The sequence below is a fragment of the Triturus cristatus genome, chromosome 6 (genome assembly GCF_964204655.1).
Source record: "Triturus cristatus chromosome 6, aTriCri1.1, whole genome shotgun sequence".
NCBI classification, from domain to species: Eukaryota; Metazoa; Chordata; class Amphibia; order Caudata; family Salamandridae; genus Triturus; species Triturus cristatus.
Genome location: NC_140589.1, coordinates 1,563,355,115 through 1,563,380,025, shown reverse-complemented (window position 1 = coordinate 1,563,380,025; position 24,911 = coordinate 1,563,355,115). Strand labels below are relative to the sequence as shown.

The window sequence follows — 24,911 nt, the reverse complement described above, 5'->3', positions numbered from 1 at the left end:
AGCTGATATCACACAGTGGCAGGGAAAACGAGCTGGAAAGCACTGTACGAGGCTCAACAGCATTTCCAACTAGAGGGCAAAAACCTAGAGGCAGTCTCTAAGTGCAAGTACCTGGGTTTTTACATCGACAGCAAGCACAATCATCGGGCACAAAATGAACACATGGTGCAGAGGACAAATGCTCTATCATTTGCCTTCAGGTCCGTGGCAAAAAAACTGAAAGGGCCATCATTCAAACCCTTATTAGCAGTAATATCAGCTAAAATGATACAGACGTTATCATATGGCAGTACGGCATTGCATTGGAAAGACGCCGACCTGTTAAATAAATTACAAGTTTCAACATACAAAAGGGTCTTTCAAATCCATCAGTCTGCGTCCCCAGCGCAGGTGAGATTAGCATTTGGGTTAAACAACAAAATGATGGGGAGAATGTGTGCAACCATTAAACAATCGTACAGATTGAAGCAAAATGTGGAATCGGAACCGAACAAGGCTTTGTGGGAGGAACTAGAGAAGGATGAAAAGTCTCTCTATAACCAATACCTAAAAAAAGCTTTATCAGTAACATGCACAGGTGAGCTTTGGAAAACTAGCCTGGCCTACTCATCCTTCAAACAAGCTATATATAAATCAGCAAAATTCCACTCTTTGCTTGTAGATAAAAACATCTTCAGTAGGAGAGAAAATGCCTGGATGACAATCACCAAGTATAAAACACTCACCTCAGCGCCATATTTAGCTATCACATTCTCGGCCTACCGAAAGTTACAACTAATGGCCCTGCGCTTAGGCAAATTGCCATCCATCGCGGACCAGCCATCATGGATCCACAAAGGACAAAGGGCCGAAAGAATGTAGATTATGTGAAAGCAGCAAAGAGGATTTTAGTCATCTAGTCTGCACATGTCCTACATTGTTAAAAGCACGAGTCACTTTATTAAAAAAACGCTATGAACACCAGAAGAATAAGGACGTGCAGATCTGCAATCATAGCTGGCTTGGATCCAACTGATGCCATACTGAACTGACAACTAATAAAGTTCCTCACGGCACACGAGCAAGCTCTAAAAACTGAATCTCGAGCTATTACTCGATAACATTGAACGAGACTGATTGGCCATGGAGAGTAATACTGTATATTAGAAACACTTGTTAGTATGTCAAGAACACTTGAAAATAACTTGAACTGTACATAGTGTTTTTCCAGTTCGTTTTCTGTGGCTTTGAGCTGCCGACGTCTATTAAGGGGTGTGAAAACACCCCATGACATCAGCACAAGCCTCAACAAGCTTTTTTGGGGGGGTAGTGGGCTTGGGGACAGGGTGGGGGTCAAAAGTGCCTCATAGGTACTTCTAGGCATGAGGTCCCACCCCTTCTCATAATGTCAGATTGTTCTTCAAGTTGGCAGGTATGTAGGGTATGAAGCCCCCCAGAGAAGCTGGCAAACGTTCTTCAAACCCGCACTGCGGGTGCGATGTCTGCGCTTTTCAGCACTATTACTCCTCCCCCCTGCCTCTCGTGGAAGGCGCCTCCTGGATGGAGTCCCTCCAGAGAGTTGCAATTCTGCAATCCCTTAACTGTAAGAAAAACAATTAATTCTGAACATGCTCCTAAGGTCTTCTGTTTGGGAAGTGACATGCGTACACCAAGTTGTGGTGATATTCTCTACTAAGCTTTAAATACATTTTTCTTTGCTGGGTCTGAGATGGTTTATTGTAGCGAATATGCTGATAGATTGTCACTGTATTGCTCCCAGCTCTCTTTTGTCCATGCTCATCCTTCACCCTCTTTCAGTCTCAAATCCATTATTTTTTAAAGTGGAAACACTCCTAATAGACAGCACCTATAGTATGTAATGGCATCACCACACTATGGGCCATATGTAGGTAACATACTATTTACCGATTCATAAATACCAAATTTTACCGATTCGGTATTTATGAATCGGTAAATAGTATGTAGGTAAATAATCGGTAATTATTACTGATTCGGTAAATATCGGTATTTATTAATCGGTATTTACCGAATCGGTAATAATGCATCCCTTCCCATTCATTCCTATGGGCCTGGAGGCCCATAGAATGAATGGGAAGCCAGTTACTATTACCGATTCGGTAAATACCGAATCGGTAATAGGGGGAGCATATTCATGGGTGGCAGCTTGTCACATTGACACCCTGTTGCACTCCTGATTCGTGCATGTGTGCACATGTGGCGCACAAACATGCCCTAAGGGCATGTATGTCTGCCACATGGCACTTTTAAATCAGCAAACTATAGCTGTTTGCAAGGTATTCGTTATTTATCACCAACCTGTATTTGGTGGTAAATACCAAATTCTTAAGACTAATATTCACTCTTTTGAGTGCTCCCTACATATGATTTCAGGATTCGGTAATTTACCGAATCTGTATTTTACCGAATCGGTATTTTACCGATCCATTACCGAATCGGTAAATTACCGAATCCTGAAATCATGCCTCCTACATCGCAAATGCCTAAATACCGGTCGGTAACGGGATATTTACCGAATTTCGGGCGTTTCCGACCGGTATTTAGCTACCCACATGAGGCCCTATATGTGCAGCCCATGAACATATGTACAGTCCCTTACAGGAAGATACCCCTAGCCACTCTCTGAAAGTATTCTTGGCGACTGAATATGAATGATGTGGTCAGTGTATTTCTGTCCAGGCTCAAACTCCTGTTAACGCACCGGTTTGAATTGCAAGTAAGGTATTTAACGTGTCCGATAATTATCGGTTGCCTTAAATACCTCAAGGCTTGTTCAATTTCGGCAGGTCCAACCTGTTGACATTTTACAGGGGAAAAGCACACAGCTTTTTTCCGTATCATGCGGTTTTTGGTGCATTAAAAACCAAAATCTGCATGTTAGTTATTCCCCATAAACTCGTGATAGGTGCTATTTAATGCCCCTGATAAATAACTTACCCCGTGGTATTGTTATTTATCTGGTGCGCTAAATAGCGCCTACACTTGTAATCAGGGCCGAGTGTTCTGTCTGAATCCTCCATGCTGGCAGCCTACTGCAATGCTCTAATTGTCATACGGGACGAGCAACAACTTATCATAATATTACTTCAAATTAATTTTCTTTTGTTTTCCCTTACACTCAAAATAATCATCTCGAAGAGTCCCAAGGGAAACTGCTGCAAAAAAAAGCGCAGTGGAGGAGTCACTATACAAAACAATTCAGGGTTCAGAAACGTCTTTTACAATCATCGGTGGTGGAAAGGGGGATGTTTAACACGGAGAGGCTGCTGTTATGTTTTATTGTATGTTTCGAATATTTTGTATGCCTCTCGCTTATTACTTTGTTCTGTCTCGTGCTTCTCATTTTGTTCTCACTCCACTCCTCCACGTCAATGTATGTTCTAGAGTGTGGAGAGGTGGATGCTGAGTTGAGAAGAGTGCGGAGGCGGTTCTCTGCTGTTCCAGTGTTTCATGAATAAACACGCCTAATCTACATTCCTGTCTCCGACCATCTTTACAATTGGCGACAAGCGGAACACAGGAAGAACCTACGCATTAAAATTTGCTTTTCCGTGCCTTCTGCTGTACCAAGATAAGACTGCAGAACCCAGCGATCGGAAAGTGGACTTCAGCGATCGTGAAGCGGCAGTTTACTTCATTGGATTTTCTGCCCTCTGTGATGTGCTGAACATTATCCTACAGGTCGTATTTCTCTACCTTTGTTGAAATTCAAAACATTCAACCATCTGTCCACGAGCGCTCTTACCTTTCGCGTCTCGTTCTTCAGAACACTCAGCAGAGTTCGCCTTCTTTGCTGCCAAAAATTGGTATGCCTTCACCTTCACGCAGTGACGCCTGAGGTCACATTCTGTAACCTCAACGTGCCGCCATCTTGTCATGCACCAACGCTCACCGCATTTCCTTGTTACACAGCGTATTTTGCATACGCGGTGATGCGCACACCAATTTACTCGCGCATCCCGTCTACAAGCATTTTACCACAAGAAGCTGGTTATAATTCTATTTAGCATATGCGGTGATGCGCACACCTAATTACTTGCGCATCCTGCCTACAAGTATTCTACCATAAACATCGTTCTATTGCTAATAGATGTACACGATGATGCGCACACCCTTTTAATTGTTTATTGCGCATCTAATAATATAATTCTCTACGGTGATACGCACACCTTGTGTTTGCGTCTGCTATTTTCCTGTGCACCATCTTACCTTCAATCCTACAGTGATGCGTACACTTATTTAGTTGCATTTTACAAGATTTCATTTTAATTCAGTGCGGTGACGCGCACACCTCCTTTACTACTATTCTGTATTTGGATAGTTTGAGTTATTTTTTTTTATTTTTACCTTATTTGATTTTCAAGATGACAAGTCAAAATTATTCTATCCAGCCTCCACAAGCGTTCTGGCCTGCTGGATCTGATCCATGCATGAAGTGGTCAGAATGGAAAGCCTATTTTCTCAACTTTATAGACACTATCGATGAAGATGGGAAAATGACGCCTGAGAGAAAAAAGAAACTGCTATTACATTCTGTTTGTCCAGGAGGGTTAAAGGCTTATGAAACAATGACCAAAGCTTTACGAGGTGGTGATTCCAATGCATTTGAAGCTATAATGAATGAATGATTTTGATACTTACTTTGCACCTAAAGTTTGTATTGGAATTGTGAGGTTTAGATTCTTTCACAGGAAACAAGAAGCTAATGAAACCATAGACGAATACGTATCAGCTTTGAGAAAACTTGCTGATGATTGTAAGTTTGATCATTTAGTTGATCAATTTATCAGAGCTCAAGTAGTAATGCACAGTAATGATCCAGCTGTACAAGATAGGTTGTGGCTAAATGGAGATGCTGAGATAAAAGATATTTTGAGCATTGTAAGAAAGGCTGAAATGTCAAGTCGCAGTGCAAAGTTGCTTAAACAAGATGCCGCTATTGCGGAAAGCTCTGCAGAGGTAGTCAGGAAGATCAAAGCCAAAATGTCTACTTCCAAAACAAATAATCCGGTAAAATATAAAAATGACACCACGAAAAAAAAAGAGTAAAATCACAGTACCAATTTTAGATGATACCGTTGCGATAGTCCTTCGCATCTAGCATCCAGTAAAACATGTCATGCTTTAAGGCAACGATGTTCAAATAGCGGTATTGTGGGTCACTTTACCAAAGCTTGTAAGAGGAAAAGCAAAAAGAAAGTCAAGTGTCTGGATGAGGGTGATTGTGATTCGAGTGATTGTGAAGGTAGTATTAAGAAACTTACCATCAATGATTCCAGTAATTGTCAAAATTTAAATCCGAAAGGGTTATTTATTTGGAATATCTATGACAGTAATAATAGAACCTTAAAGAAACCTTTGTGTACCATGTTTATTGGAGGGATTTCAGTACAAATATATGCTGATTCTGGATCGCCATATACTATTGTCGATGAAGAAACGTGGAAATCTCTTTTTGTTGCACGTTTGGGTGATAAACTTCTCGAACCTGATATTCAACCAGTAGGGTTCTCTGGAGAGAAGATAGATATGGTTGGGTACAGGTCCTTGGTCTTTAAATTCAAGAATAGACAGACCACCAGCAAACTATATGTTGCCAAGAAAGGCCCTTCAGTTTTATGCTGGAAGGACCAGGGTAAATTAGATAGAATTATCAACCCTAACAGTCCAGATCCTGTCATGGTGCTTAATGAGGATGATTTGCTTTGCAAGGAAATGTTAGAGAAGTTTCCCAAAGTCTTTAATGGAAGCATAGGGCATCGCATTGTATTGAAGTCTAATGCTTGCCCAAAAATACACAAAGTCAGACAAATTCCTGTTCTCCTCAGGGATGATGTTGAAAAAGAGCTGGATAAATTGGTTAAAGCTGACATCATTGAACCCATTGAATCCGCCGAATGGATTTCTCCGATTGTAGTAGCTAGACGTAGTAACGGCAAATTGAGATTGTGTATTGATCTTAGGCATCTAAACAATAATATTGTAGTAGATAAATTTCCTCTTCCAAAAATTTCTGAAATGTTGTCCTTGGTGAAAAATGCAGAGTGGTTTTCTTCAAGAGATCTTTCTGCTGCTTATCATCAGATTTCTCTTGCAGATGAGAGCAAACAGTTGACAGCCTTTATTACCCCTTTCGGTTGTTTCCAATATAAGAGACTTCCTTTTGGCTTAGCCTCTGCGGCTGCTATTTTTCAGAGGTTAATGTACCATTTATTTGGCCAAATCAAAAACGTCAGATGTTTCCAAGACGATATTCTTGTTTTTGATGCCGACAGGAATGAACATGGCAAAATTCTGAATGAAGTCCTTACCATCCTGGAGTCCAAAGGGTTAACTGTTGAGCATTCCAAGTGTAAGTTTGCTGTCAAATCTATCGCATACTTAGGTCACACTATCAGTAAAGAAGGTATTTCCCCCAAACCCTCTTTAATTGATGCAATTCGTACTGCACCCAACCCCAAGAGCAAGGAGGAAATCCGGTCCTTTCTGGGACTTGTTGAATTTTATTCCAGATTTGTGAAAACATTTTCCTAAAAAATGTTCCACATCAGGCAACTTCTCAAGAATAAAGTCAAGTTCTTGTGGAGCACAGAGTGTCAATCTGAATTTGACAACATCAAATATGCCATTGTAGAAGCCCCTGCTCTAAAGGGATTCGATCCTGATTTAGATAATATCGTTACTGTGGATGCCAGCAACAAGGGTTTGGGTGGTGTGTTATCTCAAATAAGAGCTGATGGCAAAGAGAATATTGTTGGTTATGCTTCCCGTGCCCTATCTCCTTCTGAAGAAAATGTTTCTGTCATTGAAAAAGAGACCCTTGCATGTGCTTGGGCTATGGACCATTTTCGATCTTTGATTTGGGGAAAATCCTGTGTGATACGTACTGATCACAAACCATTAGTCAAGTTACTTACTACAGAAGGAATTTTAAATGCTTCAGCTAGAATCGCTAGATTGTCTTTGCGGTTACAAGATTACATTTACCAGATTGTGTATGTTCCTGGCAAAAAGAATGTTACTGCAGATTCCTATCTAGATTTGAGATGCATACGTGTGACCCACCTGACTTGGACATTGAACAAGTTGCTTTGATTCACAATCAAGGCTTATCTAACCTTGATGAGAAGGAATGGTCAAATGGTTATAAACTTGATTCTATTTTACAAAAATGTACCGCTTTTATAAATAATGGTTGGCCTTGCAAAAACAAACTTCCTAAGAATTTTAAAGCCTTTTGGGAAATCAGACATGAACTTTCTGTTACCAATGGTTCTATTTTCAGGGGTGACAAAGTTATTCCTCCTCTTTCAATGAGAATGAAAATTGTTAAACTTTGTCATGAGGAGCACAGTGGCATTGTTAAAACCACGCAGAGTGGTTTTGGTGGCCGGGCATTGATGTTTTAATTGAGAGAGTTGTTCGTGATTGTTTACTTTGCTGTAATTCTGATAAATCCTTAGTCACTCTGCGACCAAAATTAGGTGAGTCTTTTGTTCCCAACAAACCTTGGCACACTATTGCTATTGACATTATGGGTCCAGTTGGCTTGGAGAAGAAATATGTTATAGCACTCATTGACACCTTTTCTAGGTGGCCTGTCATCAAAGTTCTTTACAAAATTAATTCTGACGAAATCTTGAAGTTTCTTGACAGAAACTTCATTGAAGAAGGTTTACCTGTCCAAGTTATTTCTGACAATGGAGTCCAATTTATGTCTAACTTGACCCAAGAGTATTTTAAAAGAGCTGGCATTAAACACAGGACAACCTCTCTTTACAACCCTTCTGGTAATGGCATGATTGAAAGATTTAATAGAGTTTTAAAGAGTTCTATTCAAATGCCCGTTCAGAACAGCTGTGATTGGGAAGTGCAAATTTTTAAAACAGTGTGGATGTACAGAACTACTCCTCATGAATCTTTGGAAGTATCCCGTTTTGAAGTCATTAGAGGTCGTGGTGCCAGAACCAAGTGCAATCCTGAGTGGTTCTTTGAAACTACTTCCACTCCTGTCCGTGTTGAAGTCATTAGATCTAGGAGTGTTGATAAATGTAACAAGTACCAAGAAGCATATAATCAAAAACATCATACTAAGGATGTTTATATCAAGGTTGGTTCCTGGGTAAGAGTCAAGAAACCCTGGAAAACTAGTACGGGTGAAAGTCAATACTTTAAACCTTTAAGAGTTAAGAAAGTCTTAACAAAATGCTGTACAATTGTTGGATGGTAAAGTTTGGAACCTTAAAAGGATAGCCATTTTTCGCCCTCCTTCAAGTCTGTCTAACAAATGTCCTCCTTTGAAGATTACCCGCTCGCATGATACTCACTCTGAGTGGGACATTACCACAAAGGATGATGTTCCTACCAATTGTGATGGAAATTTTTATAGCACTTCTAATTGTGTTAATATTGATTCTGATTCTTCAAATGTGAACAATAGTATTGTCGTTTTTGGTGGAGGTTGTAATGTGGATTTACCATCTAGTGGAGAGCAAAGCAACATGGAATTACCATCTGGAGGAGATCAAGGAGGAGACCAAGTCAACGCTGATGTTGACCTTCCACGTTGTGACAACAAACGTATTCGTTCTAATCCTAAATGGATGTCAGATTATTTTTGTAATGATGTATCTTAATGTTTTTTTTTGTGTTGTTTTATTTTGTTAGGAGGAAGATGTGTTATGTTTTATTGTATGTTTCGTATATTTTGTATGCCTCGCGCTTATTACTTTGTTCTGTCTCGCGCTTCTCATTTTGTTCTCGCTCCACTCCTCCACGTCAATGTATGTTCTAGAGTGTGGAGATGTGGATGCTGAGTTGAGAAGAGTGCAGAGGCGTTTCTCTGCTGTTCCAGTGTTTCATGAATAAACACTCCTAATCTACATTCCTGTCACCGACCATCTTTACAGCTGTATGCGACAAACTTGCTGAAAGATGGCACCCCACTACATTGGTCATCATCCTCTTACTTTTCTTAGGAGACGTTAATGTTTCATTGTCCTGTAAATGCTTATAAGGTATTGCTTTGCTGTAATTTACCACTCTCCTCTTCTTTCAGATTGCAGACAAGCGAGTATCCCGAAATCATGGCGTGCTGGAGGTATTGGGAGAAAAGCTTCGAATCAAATCGGTATTTACCTACTTCATTTTTTGCTGCATGCCCTTTTGACAAATACTTGGAGCATAACAAAACTGTCTTGTGGTAATTGTTTTTGTTCCATCTACCATGTGTATAATTAAATTTTCAATCAATTATATATCCACCCATATTTGGATACTGTTTTGTTGTTTCACTGTTGAATTCCGACTGTACTTCATAGTTAGGGGACTGTGAGAAATTGGGCCTTTGGTTGACTGGAGTGTGCGCCCTGGTCAAGCTGCCATAATTCTTGTCAGGGTGAGGCTCAAGCCACCCCTAAATTACACTGTGCTCAGCCCTCTGGTAGCTTGACACAGTGCAGACAAGGCTTAACTTAGAAGCAATGTGTAAAGTATTTGTGCAATACTTCAAACAGTAATAAAGTGAAAACACCACACAAAAATGATCTCACACCAAGTTAGAAAAATAGAGTTATTCTCATAAATAAAATAAGACTGTAGGAAATTGGGTTATTAGTTGTGTGGCATGCACAAGTAATAAGTCCACAATCCCCTTACTGGGAACCAAGCACCCCACTCAGCAATAGTCTCCCATGCGCAGCCCCCACATATGTGCACTTGCGTGTGCATCCATGTTCACCCATGGGTTGTAACTAGACAAGTGCCACTTACCCTTGCTGCTTCTCAGCCGCCTTGTCTTAAAAGGTGGACACTTGCGGAAAACACACCCAGTCCGTTTGCCATGTAATTACCATAGGTAAGTCACATGTAGTAATACCCACTTTTAAAATTCCAAAACCGGATGATCCCCCCCAAAATAATATATGAGGATGTACTGAATGGGCGGAACCCAATTGCAACAAAGACCAAAACAGAGATATGCGTGTTTTAAGCTTTCAGGGAAAATAGTGCCAAAGGGCACAAAGCGCCATCTGTGGATATCTGGTCGTGCTGGACTGGTACAAATTCCCGAGTTCAGATTAACTGCGATGGAGCGCAGGCCTGATACAGGGACTCAGTGAGACAGGCTGAACAAAGTAACTTAAATCCTGGTTTTTGGAGCGTTGCGAGGATCCACGTTGAAGATGTGTCACGCCGCCGGAACGATGCATTGGTTCCGATTTGTGGTGATACTGCTGTGCGAGTTCCTGCATTGTCGTCAATGATGCTGTTATTGAGTGCTTGCGATGTGAAGTCCGGCGTCGATGATGTGTTGTGCAGTCAGGGTGATGTGTCGGTTCCGAGGAGCTGTGATGCAGAATTTGGCATCATCATCAAGGCTGTCATTGACAAAGGCTGTGAGGGCCTGCACCGAAGATGTTTAGCGCAGCAGCAGTTCTGATGGGGCAATGGGCAGTGATGATCTTTGTGGCGGTATACCGATCCACGTAGCAGCCGCGAAGCGCCAGTTCTGCTGGGGGTTGCTCCACTCAGTAGAAGAGATGCGTCGGTGGGGCGTGGCTAGTGGCTGACGGGATGGTCGCTCCCTAAAGCGGCACCGCAGCCCTCGCCTGAATATCCGCCCAAAAATCCGGTTCCAGCACGGGTGGTTCCCCTGTCTCATGGGAATCGCTCCTTCGATTAAACCGACGGCCAGGCGCTACATAAAATTGGGCTGGGTGACCGCTGGGGCGCGGTGCCTGACCTGGAGTGAGCGGCCCGGAGTCAAAGAAAAAATGGCGACTGGATCCTGGGGAGCGGAGTAGAGCCATAGACCATCACCGGCGGCCGGCGCGGCGAGGTTGCGCTGCTGAAGTGCGAGCGGCGACTCTGAAGCACTGCCTGTGGGACGGCGCGGCCTGACTGTTGCCGGAAGCCGAAGTAAGCGAGATCGGCCCAGCAGCACTGATGCGGGGCTGATAGATGGCTGGATGCGACTAGGCGAGTGCTCCGGCTTTGCGGCCCTTTTTTGTTGGAGCGCCAATTCGCCCCTGAGAGAGGGCCCCAGGACATGCGGGTGTGAGCGCGATCAAGACACGGCACACTTGGAACCCCGGAGGTGGCTTACTTTATCAGTGGAGGGCTCTGACCGTCGGATGCTGCTGGGGCTGAACGGTGCTAAATTGAGGCCCCAGCTTCGGGCCTGCTCGTCTGAGTGCTGGGACTGGGCCCCCGGGAGTGTCATGGAGGTTCCAGCGCTGCTGATGGTCCGTTTTCTGCAGGGTGGCGAGGACTATTCCCCGAGGGGCTTGTGAGTGGGCGAAGGAAGCGGACATGGTCTAATTTGAAAATCGAGACCGGGGCTACTGGGCCTACTGGCTGGGTTGGCACCCCGAAAGCAGGGCTGACTGGAGAAGGCCCGCACGGCCTAGAAATCCTGGCATCACAACCGCAGGTGGAAGCAGGGTCCGAGACTACTACGCCCACTGTGAGTACCTACAACATAGACTGCAGCCTTGCGTACATTGCCGTCTAAGCGTGACCCAAGCGGATGGAACGGGCATTGGTGATCCGACCCGCTGGCCTCCCCCCGACTGGGCGCCATACTGTTTCGAGCCCTGCTTGGTCTCCCCCACTACCCCCGGTTTCTCACTCTGCCTGGCGGCGGGCCGGGGGAGGTGTGTCGACTTGGTCTTGCAGCCCCCATCCAGCGCGGAGCGCAACTGCAGGACTGACTCGGGCTGTATCCCCGGCCACACTAGCGAGGATAACGCACTCTCACAAGGACCAAAGGGCCACCCGGTAGGAGTTGATCTTCCCTCTGCACACCTGGGGGGGTCGACAAACACCACCTCTCTCCAGCTGACTCACCTGAAACTCCGACAGGCCGACCTAGGCTCGCATCTCCTCCGTGCAGGCGGCGGATACTACGGGTGGGTCCCACTGATCATACTGCGTATCCTTGTGGATTCCTGGGCTTCCACGCTCCATCTTTACTACCATGGCCACAAACAGGGGGCTTAAGTCCCAAACACAAAAGCAACTTGCTCGACAGGGAGAAGATACTGAGACAACGCAGGGCGAGGACCCCAAGATTTCACAGTCCAGCACCCCAAAAACTCCCACTCTCGAAGATGTTATGGACGCTATCGCTGGGGTGCGAACGCCGCTGGAAACCCAGATCGACACAGTTAACATAGAAGTCACCCTAATCCGGGCTGATCTAAAGAAAATGGACTCCAGGGTGAAGGATGTTGAAATCACCTCGAAAGCTTTAGTGTCTGACACCTCGGTGCTTCAGCGACAAGTAGCTCAGCTCCAATACCGCCAGAAAAAAATGGAAGAGCTCCTGGATGATTATGAAGGAAGGGCAAGGCGAAACAACATCCGTATCTTAGGGGTTCCGGAAAAATCAGAGGGACCAGCCGTGGATCTCTTCGTGGAGGACCTGGTGCTCAATAAACTCCAACCGAAGCGCCTCTCTGGGTACTTCTCAATTGAACGAGCCCACAGAGTACGTGGTGGTCGCCCCAAACCTGGTGCCCCTCCTAGACCTATAATAGCGAGGGTCTTCAACTTCCGTGATAGGGATGTCATCCTGCAGATGGCAAGAGCGGGCCCACCGGTCAAGATCGACAACGCACATATCACCTTCTTCCCTGACTTTACAGTCAAAGGTCAGGCCCAGAGGCGCAGCTTCGCTGCAGTCAAAAAAGCCTTACAAGAGAAAGAGATCAAGGACTCCATGCTCTTCCCCGCCAAACTCCGAGTTGAAGCCGAGGGGAGTCATGGTTTTTTCTCTCCCCAGAAGAAGTGTGGGAATGGGTTGAAGGATGGCGCTGAGTTAGGAAATCACCGGATGGCAGCGGCGCTAAAGATCACCGCAACAGCCAGCGCGTTCCGCCGCTATCACAAGACCGTCGTATGGAAGAGGTACCCACGGAGTGACGTTGGACTACCACGTTTTCCTCCTTTTCACTCGCGCTGACTCTATGGAGGGGCCTCTTGGGCCCATAGCGTGATCCCCTGCGATCCCAATGTGGGGACCATATAGGACTCTACCACTACCAAACGCTGAAGAATCATGTTCCGTGGTGGGGGCGTGTCTTGGGGACATGAGGTCTTAATAGTTTGTACCTTGCCCCCCTTTTTTTTCTTCTCTTTCTTACTACAGTTTAACCTGGCTACTGTTCGGTTGAGTATGTAATGTTACAATATGCTGTGATTCATATAATTTTATATTAGGCAAGGGGTGATGGCGGTTGGCCAAGCACCCTTCCACAAACGGGGTGGGCGACAGGCACTCTGCCATGTTGGGGAGTGGAAAGTTGTAATTCCACGGGCAGGGGGGCAGGGAGGGAGGACAGGGGTGGAGGGACAATTGGGTTGTTCGCTGTCACTGTAATCTTCCTGCAGTGCATTCAGATGTACAAGTTAGGGAGGGAAGTACAGAGAGGGAAGAGGGGGGTAGTTGGGGGTTATTTTGGTATAGTTATGTTTACACAGAGCGTCTACACACTTAGTTCCAGCACGGCACAATACACTCGGTCTTCACGCGGGGGGAAGGGAGGGCCTGCCCAGCGGGATCCAGGTGTCCCGGTCTCCCGCATCAGAGGAGACAGGCGCTTTAATCACTCCAAAACTGCATTTCCTCTATGACATATACCTTTACCCATTATGACAGCTACGACAAAAACTAACCTGTCAGTGATGACATGGAACGTCAATGGTCTGGGGAACAAGATCAAAAGAGGGGTGGTCCTTCAATATCTTAAAAGATATTCTCCTGACCTGATATTATTGCAGGAAACACATCTGGTGGGAAACAGTTGCAGAGCTCTTAATAGATGGGGATACACACTTCTTTTTTTTTTTTTTTTTTTTTGAAAACCTTTATTGACATTTCAATCAATTACACGTATGGGCCTACAACCCCCGGGGCCGGCCGCTAAACAATCAGAATAACAGAAAGCAAGTCTATCACAGTCAGTACCTCGGGGAGCAAAATCTCGACGCTAGCATAATCTCAGTCTCTGAACAGCCCAAGTAGGAGACCAGGATAATAAAGGTTTACATTTTATGATAGAAAAGGATGGAAGGATCAGGTGCCAAACAGTTTCCCAGCAGCGAAAAATGGCAGGCAGAACGATGAACATAAACAATACACAGCAGTCTATCTAAGCAATGGCGCTGAAACAGGAAGTTCAGGATGTGGAGGAATGACACGGCCATTTGCGCCTGCAACCCCCTGCCCCAAGACCCAGGAAACTCCACGGAAATTATGGCACTCCGGAAACAGCAGTGATTAACATCAAAGGAGTACTACCATGCTGATCCCAGAAAAAGACAAAGAAGAATAAGAGAAGAAAAGGAGGCCATAGAAAAAGAAGGTGAAAGACTAAAGGATCCCCCCCCCCAACCCCCCACCCTGCACCTCTGCAGATGAGTACGGCCCCTCCCCCCAGCAGTGTGCCTGTCGCCCCGGAACCAGACCCCAAATATAGAAGAAACAGAGAAAAGAGTAGGAAAAGAGCCCCCACCAGACGGGGGGGGGGTAGAGAGAGTATTAATAAACTGGAGGAGGGCCTGTAAAACACGCCCCCGGCTTTTCCCTCCCGCACCATACGTTTTCCCGCAAAGCATACAATACAGAACACGAAATCGACCCTGTCAAAGTGAAGTAAGGAGCATTACACACTTGGTACACTAACAGTTATGCCGTGAGAGCACACAACTCCCGAGCCCGCCCGCCTAGTAGGTGACCACCTCGGAAGGGTCAGCATCATCCTTGGCCACTCTTTGCAAACCCACCCACGCATACCCCTCGTCCCAGTGCCATGTCCAATGTTACCAGGAAGAGAAGTGTCCAATAAAACTCAGGAAGCGACACACACAGGTAGGGTAGAGGGCTCTGAAGATCGACACAGTCAGCTCTAGGGAGGATCGTCTTTCCCGATGCCGAGCCAGGATTTACCCTGCACACCAGGCCCAGGAAGGGGGAATCAGCCAGGGCGGGCGACCGTTGCTTGGACGTTGCCTGGGTCGTCGGAGACCGCGCACGGGACAAGGCCACCACCCCCCACTCAGGTCCGAAACCTCCGGAACAGACCAAATCCACAGCCAGCTGATCGCACTTTAATATACTGTCCGGAGAGTCCAGGCGTGCACTATTCACAGGGGCGGCCACGACACTGTCCCCCCGTGCGCGGCGTGAGAAGTCCCAGTGCACCTGGGGATAGGCAGGCGGCAACTGTTCCGACGCTGATGTCACTCCATCGAGCTTGCTCCCCAACACCCAGGCTCCGTGAATCAGGGTGGAGTGAAGAGCACCGAGAGCCTCGAGAAGGTCACCGTACCCCAGCACAGCTCCCGGCGCTCGCTCCGCTACGCTCCTCAGAGTCGCTCCCTCCCAATCCCGCTGCAACCCGGTGTGCAGGATGGTGGACTCTGGCATACCAAAATGGCCGCTGGGTAGGTCCATCCCAGATAGGGACCGGGGCTCAGACACAAGCGCCTCGGGTTCCATGGCACTGGTAACTGGGTTCCGAGGGCAGGTAAACAATGTGTCCGGTGTGTGGTCACGGGCCACAGTCGTCCCCACCACGGACCAGCGCCCGCGAAAATCCGGGAGCAGCCCGCAAGAATCGGGACAAGGTACGGGCGTCGTCCGGGCAGCTCACCGGCGAAGGCTGAAGCAATCACCGGAGAGCCTTGGAGTTGCCGCCTCAGGCACGCATTCGTTCAGCTACGCTTAGTAGTAGGAGCGACCACGGCAAAGCGCAGTCCGACATTCGCACCACTCCGGCAGTCCGACCCCACCCAGTCACCAAAGGCCGTTGTTGTTGCACTACCGCCCGGCCACGGCGTTCACTCGAGGTCCCGGCTCCGGGGCTGCACAGGCCGCAAACTTCAGACGGACATTTCTCCGGCGGTACCGCTGCCAGAAACTTCGGGGTCACACGGCCGGTTGCTGCTCGCGTTCACCAACAAGGGTAGATAGCGCAGGCTAAGGATCTCGTGCAGGATATCTGTGCGGGGTGCGGAGGTTCACGGAGCCGGGAGCCTACGCTGCCATCCCGGTCGCCATCTTGGCTCCTCCCTGGGATACACACTTCTGACCCATGCAGGATTCACATCCGGCTCCAGGGGAACTGGGGTACTCGCACGTAAAAACCTTGCACTCACACCCACCCGAGTTTGGACTGACCCGCAGGGCAGGTTTGCAGTTGTTGAGGCGATGTGGGAGGGCAAGCCAATAAACGTAATATCGGCTTACATTCCACCCTCCCTGGGTAAGCCAGCGCTGCAGGACCTAGGTAAAATTCTCATAGACCTCCCCCCGGGTACGCTAGTAATCGGCGGGGATTTTAATATGGTAATGGACGACAGGTTCAACAGACATCCCCAACCAACTACTCCCAGACACAACACTCATATGGCCGAATTTACCCAAGCAATGGGTCTTACGGACATCTGGCGCACTCTAAATCCCACCACCATATATTTCATGCACTACTCTAATGCACACAAAAGCATGTTCCGCATTGACTATTTCCTCACTTCCCTCACAGACATTAGCCACTTTCAACACCCCGGGGACTCCCGAGGGGTATTTCGGATCACTCCCCTGTCACAGTAGAGCTAACTTTTTATAGAGGCAGTACCCGGGGCCCAATTGTTATTGATCCCTGGCTTCTCGCAATCCCTGACATCAGGGAGACCCTAGCGGACCAAACGGACCACTACTTCCAGGAAAATCTTGGATCGGTTGACTCAGCAATAACCATTTGGGAGGCGTATAAGGCAGTCATTAAGGGCCACGCACTAGCACTAAAGTGCGGATATCTCCAAAATCAGAACAAGCAGTTGACACAACTAGAAAGTGACCTGCTTCAATTAGAAACTGAACATACTGCATCCCCTTCAGATGCTACGGCCCGCTCCCTTCTAAACAAACAACTGGAATATAAAGCTCTAGCCCGTGAAAAAACGCAGGCACGCCTCCTCCGCACCCGTCATAGAGTTTATGAACTAGGTGAGAGAGCTGGGAAGATGCTGGCTTGGCTCAAACGTCGAGATCAGGCAGATAGATGGGTCACGGAGCTCCTTTCGGATGATGGTTTAAGGATAACATACCCTCAAGAGATAGCTGATACATTCGCAGACCACCTGGAGAAAGTGTATACGTCCAGGTCAGTAGCCTCCCCTGAAGACTCGCGTCAACGCCTCGGTGAAATGAATCTGCCCATACTCTCGGATAGTGACAGGGAAGCCCTGGATGCCGAGATAACCGTGGAGGAATTATGTAAAGCCATATATGCTAATAATTCAGGGAAAGCAATGGGACCAAACGGGGTCCCAATCAAATTTCTCAAACGGATGGCCACTAGAGTGGCCCCCCATCTCAAAAGCATGTACGAGGAGAGTTTAGAACAGGGTGCTCTTCCCCTGAACCAGAGACTGGCCTCCATAGTGGTCATACGTAAACCCGACAAACCAGCGTCGACCTGTAGTTCCTACAGGCCTATCTCACTGATCAGCTCGGAAGCCAAAGTGTTGGCCAAACTCCTAGCCTCCCGTTTAATCGCAGTCCTCCCCTCGTTGGTCCATAAGGACCAATCTGGGTTTATACCGGGCCGAAACACCGCTCCAAATATCCGCCGAGTGTACTCGGGAGACAACCCTTCATACTAGAAGATGCGGCTATACTGTCACTGGATGCCGCTATGGCGTTTGATTCAATAGAATGGCCTTATCTGTTTGAAGTCTTGGAGAGGTTTGGTTTTGGACCTCGGTTTCAAAAATGGGTGAAATTGCTGTACACGGGACTGATGGGACAATTTCGGGTTAATAATCATAATTCACGCACATTCATCCTGCAGAGGGGACCCCCTCTCTATCCTATTATTCGCATTAACGCTCGAACCCCTAGCCAACTGGGTAAGACGGGATTCCTCAATACACGGCATGAGATGGGGAGAAGACACGGAGGACAAAATCTTGCTGTATGCCGACGATATCTTGACTTATTTGGCCTCCCCGCGGTCATCACTTAATAGTCTGCTTCAGGTCATCATCAATTTTGGTAAATATTCGGGGTATACCATAAATTGGTCCAAATCTGTACTCTACGTCCTGCATGGCCAACCACCGACATTACCCCGGGGGTACAGGCTTACAGTGGCCGTGGGGGGATTCAAATACTTGGGTACATTTGTTACAAATGACCCACAGCTATTTTACGACAACAATCTCATGGGCCCCCTCCGACGGTTAAAAAGTGACGTTAAATACTGGCGGACACTCCCTTTGTAACTCCTGGGGCGAGCGGCCCTGTTTAAAATGTTTGCACTCCCCAGATTCCTATATGTGCTCCAGAACTGCCCGTTCCCAATTGCAGATACTTACTTTGCGGCTGTTGAGGGGGAGGTCCGTGCCCTGCTGTGGGATGGAGGTGCACCCCGTATAGCCCTCCGTAAACTATCCAAGGGGTGGTATGATGCTGGAATAGCCCTCCCGGACTTGCGCCTCTACTGCTGGGCTACGCAATTAGTGGCCACGAACCAATGGATACACGGATCCCCTTTTAACCCTGCATTCCACCTAGAAAGATACCAAACAGGGCGTGAGGGATACCTAGGTGCGCTCTACACTACGACCCGAAAGGGCCGATACCTGGGACCTATGGCGCAAACAGTGCATGTCTGGGATCAGGCCATTAGACGGTTGGGATGGGTGAACAAATTTACTAACGCCACACTGCTCTGGTCCTCCCAAAGACTGGGCCTGCTTTGCCACCATAAGGGGTTCGACAAATGGGACACTATTGGGATAACTAATATAGGAGACCTACTACGCAAGGGCAAACTCCTCACTTTTAGAGAACTTCAAACCAAACATGCACTTGCACCGAGTGAAATTTTTAGATATTTACAAATCAGGCATGCACTCCTCACCAATATCCCGGACCTATCCTCACTACCGGACTCGTCCCCTCTAGAAGATAGATTGTTGGCTGAACCACTCCCGACTAAGGCAGTCTCATGTACGTATCGCAAACTTTGTAACAACATGCCCGACCCTTTCCAGACCAGTGGCAAGGAGATGTGGGACCAATAGACCAAGAGGACTGGCAAACCGCGTTAATGTCTCCCAGGGAAACTGAGATTAACCACCGCTTCCGCCTTATCCAGTTGAAAATCCTGCACAGGGCCTATCTATCGGGGGTACTCCTGGCTAAGATAGGTAGTCGAACAGACCCGTGGTGCCTTAGACGTTGTGGGCAGGAAGGCACCTTTTATCATATACTATGGGACTGCCCCGAGTTTCACCCACTATGGGAAAATGCGATCCGCGAAATGAAAGACACCCTGGGTAAACAGATCCAATTGTCGCCGAAAACAGGGAAATTGAATATATGGGACCCGACGGACCTTACAGAAACAGAGCAACAATGGGTGGCACTGGGGTACCTATTGGTAAAAAGGGCCATAGCTATGCTCTGGGGCTCTAATAAAAGACCGTCTACAATTGGGTGGGTGGCGGAAATGGACCGCTGCATGATAGCAGAGAGGAAGGTCTACAAATTACGGGGTTGCCCCAAGAAGTGGGATAAGAAATGGGGGGGGGGGGGGGATGGAACATTTTTAGAGGAGGAATCTGTACGTCACCAACGGAAGACATGGCAATGCGCACTCGGACTGAACTCTAAACTTCCATGTGCTTGGACCCTATATTATATGCATATTGATGTACTGTGTTGTTGCTTACCATACTTGCAATGCAACGTGATGTTGCCTGACCGGCTCTGTGTTTTTTATTTTAATAAAATTGTTAACACAAAAAAAAAAAGAAGAGATGCGTCGGTTCCACTAAATCCTTAAAGATTGGCAGAGCACCTTACGCCCACTGCCAAAGGTCCAGGACTGGGGCGGCACCAATTGGCAGGGTAGACTCACAGATAGCAGAGACCAGGTGCTGGAGTTGAGGTTTTTGGAGCCTTCTGCCCTGAGGCTGAAGTCATGAGGACAGCCAACTCGCACTTGGAATCACTCTGGTGGTCCTGGGCTCAACAGATGCCGGTATAGTCCTTCTTACTCAGGCAAGAGGGTAACAAGCTGCAGGTCAGCACAGCATGGCAGCAGTCCTTCAGAACAGCAGTCCAGCAGAGAGGCAGTCCTTTTAGCAGCACAGCAGTCCTTTTTCCTAGTACAGTATCCACCGTTCCAGAAGTGTACTGAAGAGTTGGTGACTGATGTCCAGTACATATACCCAGTTGTACCTTTTGAAGTGGGCAGAAGCTTCTAGAGGCATGCTTTTGAAGTGCACAGGTGTCCTGCCTTCCTCGCCCTTGCTCCAGGCTAACTACAAGGGGTAGCAGTCCTTTGTGTGGACGCAGGACACCGCTTATTTACATGTAAGTGGAGCAGTCCCCAGCTCCTCCCTCCCATCCTTCCAGTGATAGCCCATCCAGACACACCTAAGCTCTCTATTGTGTGTGGCTGTCTAGGAGGAATACACACAGCCCACCTGTCAACGGCACCCAGTCATGTGACCCAGAGACAGGGTGCAGGCACCCAATGGTGAAGGCATGAAAATCCAACTTTCTAGAACATAGATTAAAGTTGAATTGCACATCAAAATTATTAGAGAAAAGAGTGCTCTAGTGTTCTGAGTCCTGCGGATAACCCTCAAAATACATACAGAAGTGTTTGAAACGCGTCAACTGTTTTTCATCAACCAAACAAGTGCATTACAAATTTGATACTACTGAAGCTCATAATGAATCAAATCTTCAAGTAAATGTGATTTCTCTTTGAGCTCAGTATGGACACTGTTTTGGCCCTTTCATTAGTGAGCTAAAATTACTGGACAATAATATAAGCTCCAAGGGCATTTGTTTCAAACAAAAGAAAATACGGACCCTGAGCCTTACAATTATCTGTATGTAATGTTCGTTTTGGTTTGTGTAAGTGTTGATAAATTGTTATGTGATTTGTATTGTGTTGTAAATATTGTGGTATCAATGTCCCTGTGTGTTGAAAAATGAAAAGTGTATAAATGTCTGTTTTTCCAAGATATAGAGATCCTTTTTTTAAAAGAAAAAAAATAATCAAATGAATAAACAATTGATGATCATGACAATTAAGGTGAGTGATCACGGTTTTGAATGATAATGTTGAGTGGAATCAGTATTGGCGCTTGTGTTGTTTTTGAAGTTTAAATAAGGCCTAGCCCTACTGATTATAGGCCTAACCCTGTGATATTGTACAACTTTCTGAAAGAGGCATTTTCAAAATGTAATTTAAAATCCGAGTCACCTGTTACTATTTGGAAGTTGCAGCGTATTCAGTGTAATAAGGTAACCCCAATGCTGTCCTATGGGAGAGGTGCCTTGAAGTTGTGAAAAATGTATTTATGAGTTTGTCACTACCAGGACATCTAAAACTTAAAAGTAACTGTCAAACTTTTTAAATACACTCCACCCTGCCCTCAGGGCTATCCAGGGCCTACCCAAGGAGTGACTTACGTTTTTTTAAAAGGAAGGTGTTGGCCTGCCAAAAAGGTTTATTTTGCCAGGTCAACATGGCAGTTTGAAAACTTCACACACAGGCTGCAACCTAAGACATATTTTAAGTGATACTTAAGTGGGTGGCACAATCAGTACTGGAGGTTCACTAGTAGCATTTAATTCTGAGGCCCTGGTCATAGGTAGGGTCACTGTATTGAGTATGCCTATTGAGTATAAGCCAGTTCTGGCATATTTAAAGGAGAGAGCACAATCACTTTAGCACTGGTTAGCAGTCGTAAAGGGCGCAGATCCTAAAAGACAACAAAAACGGGTTCAGAAAACAGCAGGGTGAAGACAAAATGTTTGGGGATGGACCCTGCAAAAAGGGCCAAATCCAACGGGGGCTCACGGGATTTTTGTGTGCAGTGACACTAGCTTGCAGAGAGTTACCTGCAAAATATAACATTAGTGTCTGTGTGCAAAAAGTATATTCTGTTTTCAAAGCAGAAAGAACGTTGAAACAATGGCACAATGGAAATACTTTTAATGTAAAAATCAACATGTCCATTGATAAAACTAAACCAAATTATGCCATGATTTATGTCAGGAGGTTTGAAGCACTAACCACCGCTTCTCATGGGCAGTTCCTACACCCCCAATCACAATTCTTGCTTATCCCCGATCAACCATCCAACCTCTACTGCTGAGACAACCTCTACTGCCACAGCCCTTTATTATAGGTGCCCTGGTGATATGGCACTCCCCTGTGCCATCCTCTCCTTCCTCCCTTCTCTAATTGAGTTTCTTTATATAGCGCAAACCTTACCCGAAGGTATTGGGTATCAGAGCACTTTACAGGAGCACCAGTTGCGTTACATGAGGACACATTCATTGTTGTTAGGCACTGGGAGATTAAGTGATTTGCCCAGAATCACAGGATGTTGCACGTCCTTGCCGAGACTCGAAGCAGGTTCCCCAGAATTGAGGTTGACCGCGCTAGCTGTTAGGCCAACTCCTCTCCTCCACCTCCCCCCCTCTGAGCACCCATTCCCCTTTATGACCTCCCCTCCTGCAGCCCAGCACTCAGGTGCTTTGTTGGCAGGCGGCCAGTACAAATCCTACACATGCATACATTGGTACATATGACTTTCTCATCTTGGAAAGGGCTTTCTCTTGCTTTTGGTTGGAGTACATTTACTTGTGTTCCCTGTCTTCAAGAGGCATGCATATAACCACAAATGAATGAGTTTGTAGGTGTTCAGCCTACTCCTACAGAGTTTCCTATCCAGCAGCATCCACCGTATCATCCCTAACCCAACACTGGGAAATGTAGCTTTTTGACATTAAGTACCGCCTGGTTTTCCCCATTTTAATTGCACCACATGAATCTAAAGATCCGCCAGTGCGGATTCTTTCAACCAGGATTTTGGATTTTCCGTTTGCAAAGTGCAAAGCATACTTTGAATCAAACTGAGTGTCAGGTTTTCGGTTCTCCCTCTTTAGATTAACATTCCACTCTGCAGCTCAGACGCCAATGACGATAAATTGTTTATTTACATCGCGTATCTTATCTCACCATTAAACGTTTTAAAAAAAATCATTTTCACTTGCTGTTTTAAACTTTCTTTTTTCTTGCAAACATTTTATTTCTTTACCATACTTAGCCTAGACTAAGTGCATGATAATGAGGTTTTTTTTCACGTTGTGTAGACCCTGGCTTGGCTTTCAGATCCATAGTACAATTAGATAACATATTATCTCATGATTGGATTCCTGTCTGCCAGGTTGTTTGTTTGTGGGACAGTATTTCATTTTAATCACTTCTTGCTTTGTGCTTACGTTTGATAAGCCTTTCTCAGAACGTGTTAAGTCACTTGTGTCTGAGTATTGATTTATAAACAGCAGGGTAGAGTCTTCCAGCACACGAATAAAGGGTGACACATTGATGGAGAGGGAGAAAGATCCGTGCGAATCAAAATTAATAAATATGTCACCCAGAAAGTGCATTCTTTGAAATGGAGAAAATAGGGTTTTAATTCATTTATTCCATGTTTTTATTTTTGGCGTCAGGTGGGAAACGAAAAGTGATGGAGGTCAGTACTTGTCCTGCTTTTGCTCGTTGCCTCGACGGTTTGTTACTCACGACAGTTAATTTTCGAAGACTTCCTACACCTTTCCCTAGGCAGTGCTAATGTTCCAGTTAAATTGTTGAGGAAGAGTTAGTGGAGATTTACATTGGAGAGGGAAGCTTCAGGGTGAGAAGTGAGTGGTGGTGGTGGGTGGGGGGGGAGGCTGTTGGAGTGGATGCGAAAGGGTGCTGCAGGTGGAGGGATGAGAGAGTGGTGAGGGATAGAGAGAATGGAAACTATAGCCCAGAAAGCACTGGAGAGAAGCAATGAAGCTGGTTAGCGAGAGTTGAGAGGGGGAATAAAACGAAAGGTGGTGGAGGAAAAGGAGGGGCAGGTTGAGAACAGTAGAGGGAGTGAGTGCCACTTGGAAGGTCAGAGAAAGAAAGATGTTGCGGGCAAAGCAGTAGGAGAGATCGCTGTACGAGTACAATGAAGAGGAACATGAGTTAAAAGTGCAAAGGTGAGACATTTCAGCAAAGCTTGAAGGGGTGAAGTCACAGGGAGAAGTAAGAGCTTCAGGAGGTGAGGTGGTGGTGAATGGAGAGCTGCACGGGGGAGCAGCAGAGCAAATGTGATAGGGTAAAAGAGGCAGCTGCAGAGAAGAGGAGGCAGAGAGATGCAGTTGGAAAGGAGAGAGATGAAAAGACCTGCAGGATGAGAGGTGGGATAAAGGAGGTCCCTCAGGAGAAGAGACGAGGAGAGCTGCTGGAGTGGCCACAGAGAGGGCAGAGCGAAAAGGAAAGGTGGGGAGGGAGTGCAGTAAGAGGAGAGGCGAGGAAGAAGAGATGAGAGGAATCTGAAAGAAACACGTTAGTTGATAGATTCCTCACCTTAGAATATCCCCAGGCGTCAGGCTGGATCCGGAAAGATTTTTGTAGCAATACCCCTTGCGCGTCGCTAGGCGTCGTCTGCGGCTCCGCGTCCGTCGTCGGCGTCGTGCGCCGGAATGACGTCGTTGTAGGAGAGTAGGGTCTGCTTTCTATGTTCACCCACACTTTTTGCTTTTGCTTCACTGGTTTTCGACTTGTATGTGGCTGTGGGCCTGCTAATCAGACCCACAGCCCAGCTGTTCTCTCTCTAAATTCATACTATGTACTTTAGGTACATAACCCAATTGGTAAGGATCACCCTCTAGGGCCCTGTACAGTGTACCTTAGGTACCCAGGGCATGGGTGTACCCTAGGCCTACCAGGGGCTGCAGCATGTATTATGCCACCCCTGGCTGGCCTTCTATTATGACACAACTGGCTGATCACTCAGCTGGGGCAAGGTCG

At 46.4% G+C, this 24,911-nt stretch overlaps 1 protein-coding gene across 1 annotated transcript in view; it reads left to right on the top strand.

The window, feature by feature from the left end:
- Positions 1–24,911, top strand: part of APLF (aprataxin and PNKP like factor) — a 702,995-nt gene that overhangs the window by 71,661 nt on the left and 606,423 nt on the right. The window contains exon 2 of the mRNA XM_085612712.1: positions 9,077–9,148. Within this exon, the coding sequence (XP_085468838.1) occupies positions 9,077–9,148 (72 nt within the window). The remainder of the gene's footprint in view (positions 1–9,076; positions 9,149–24,911) is intronic.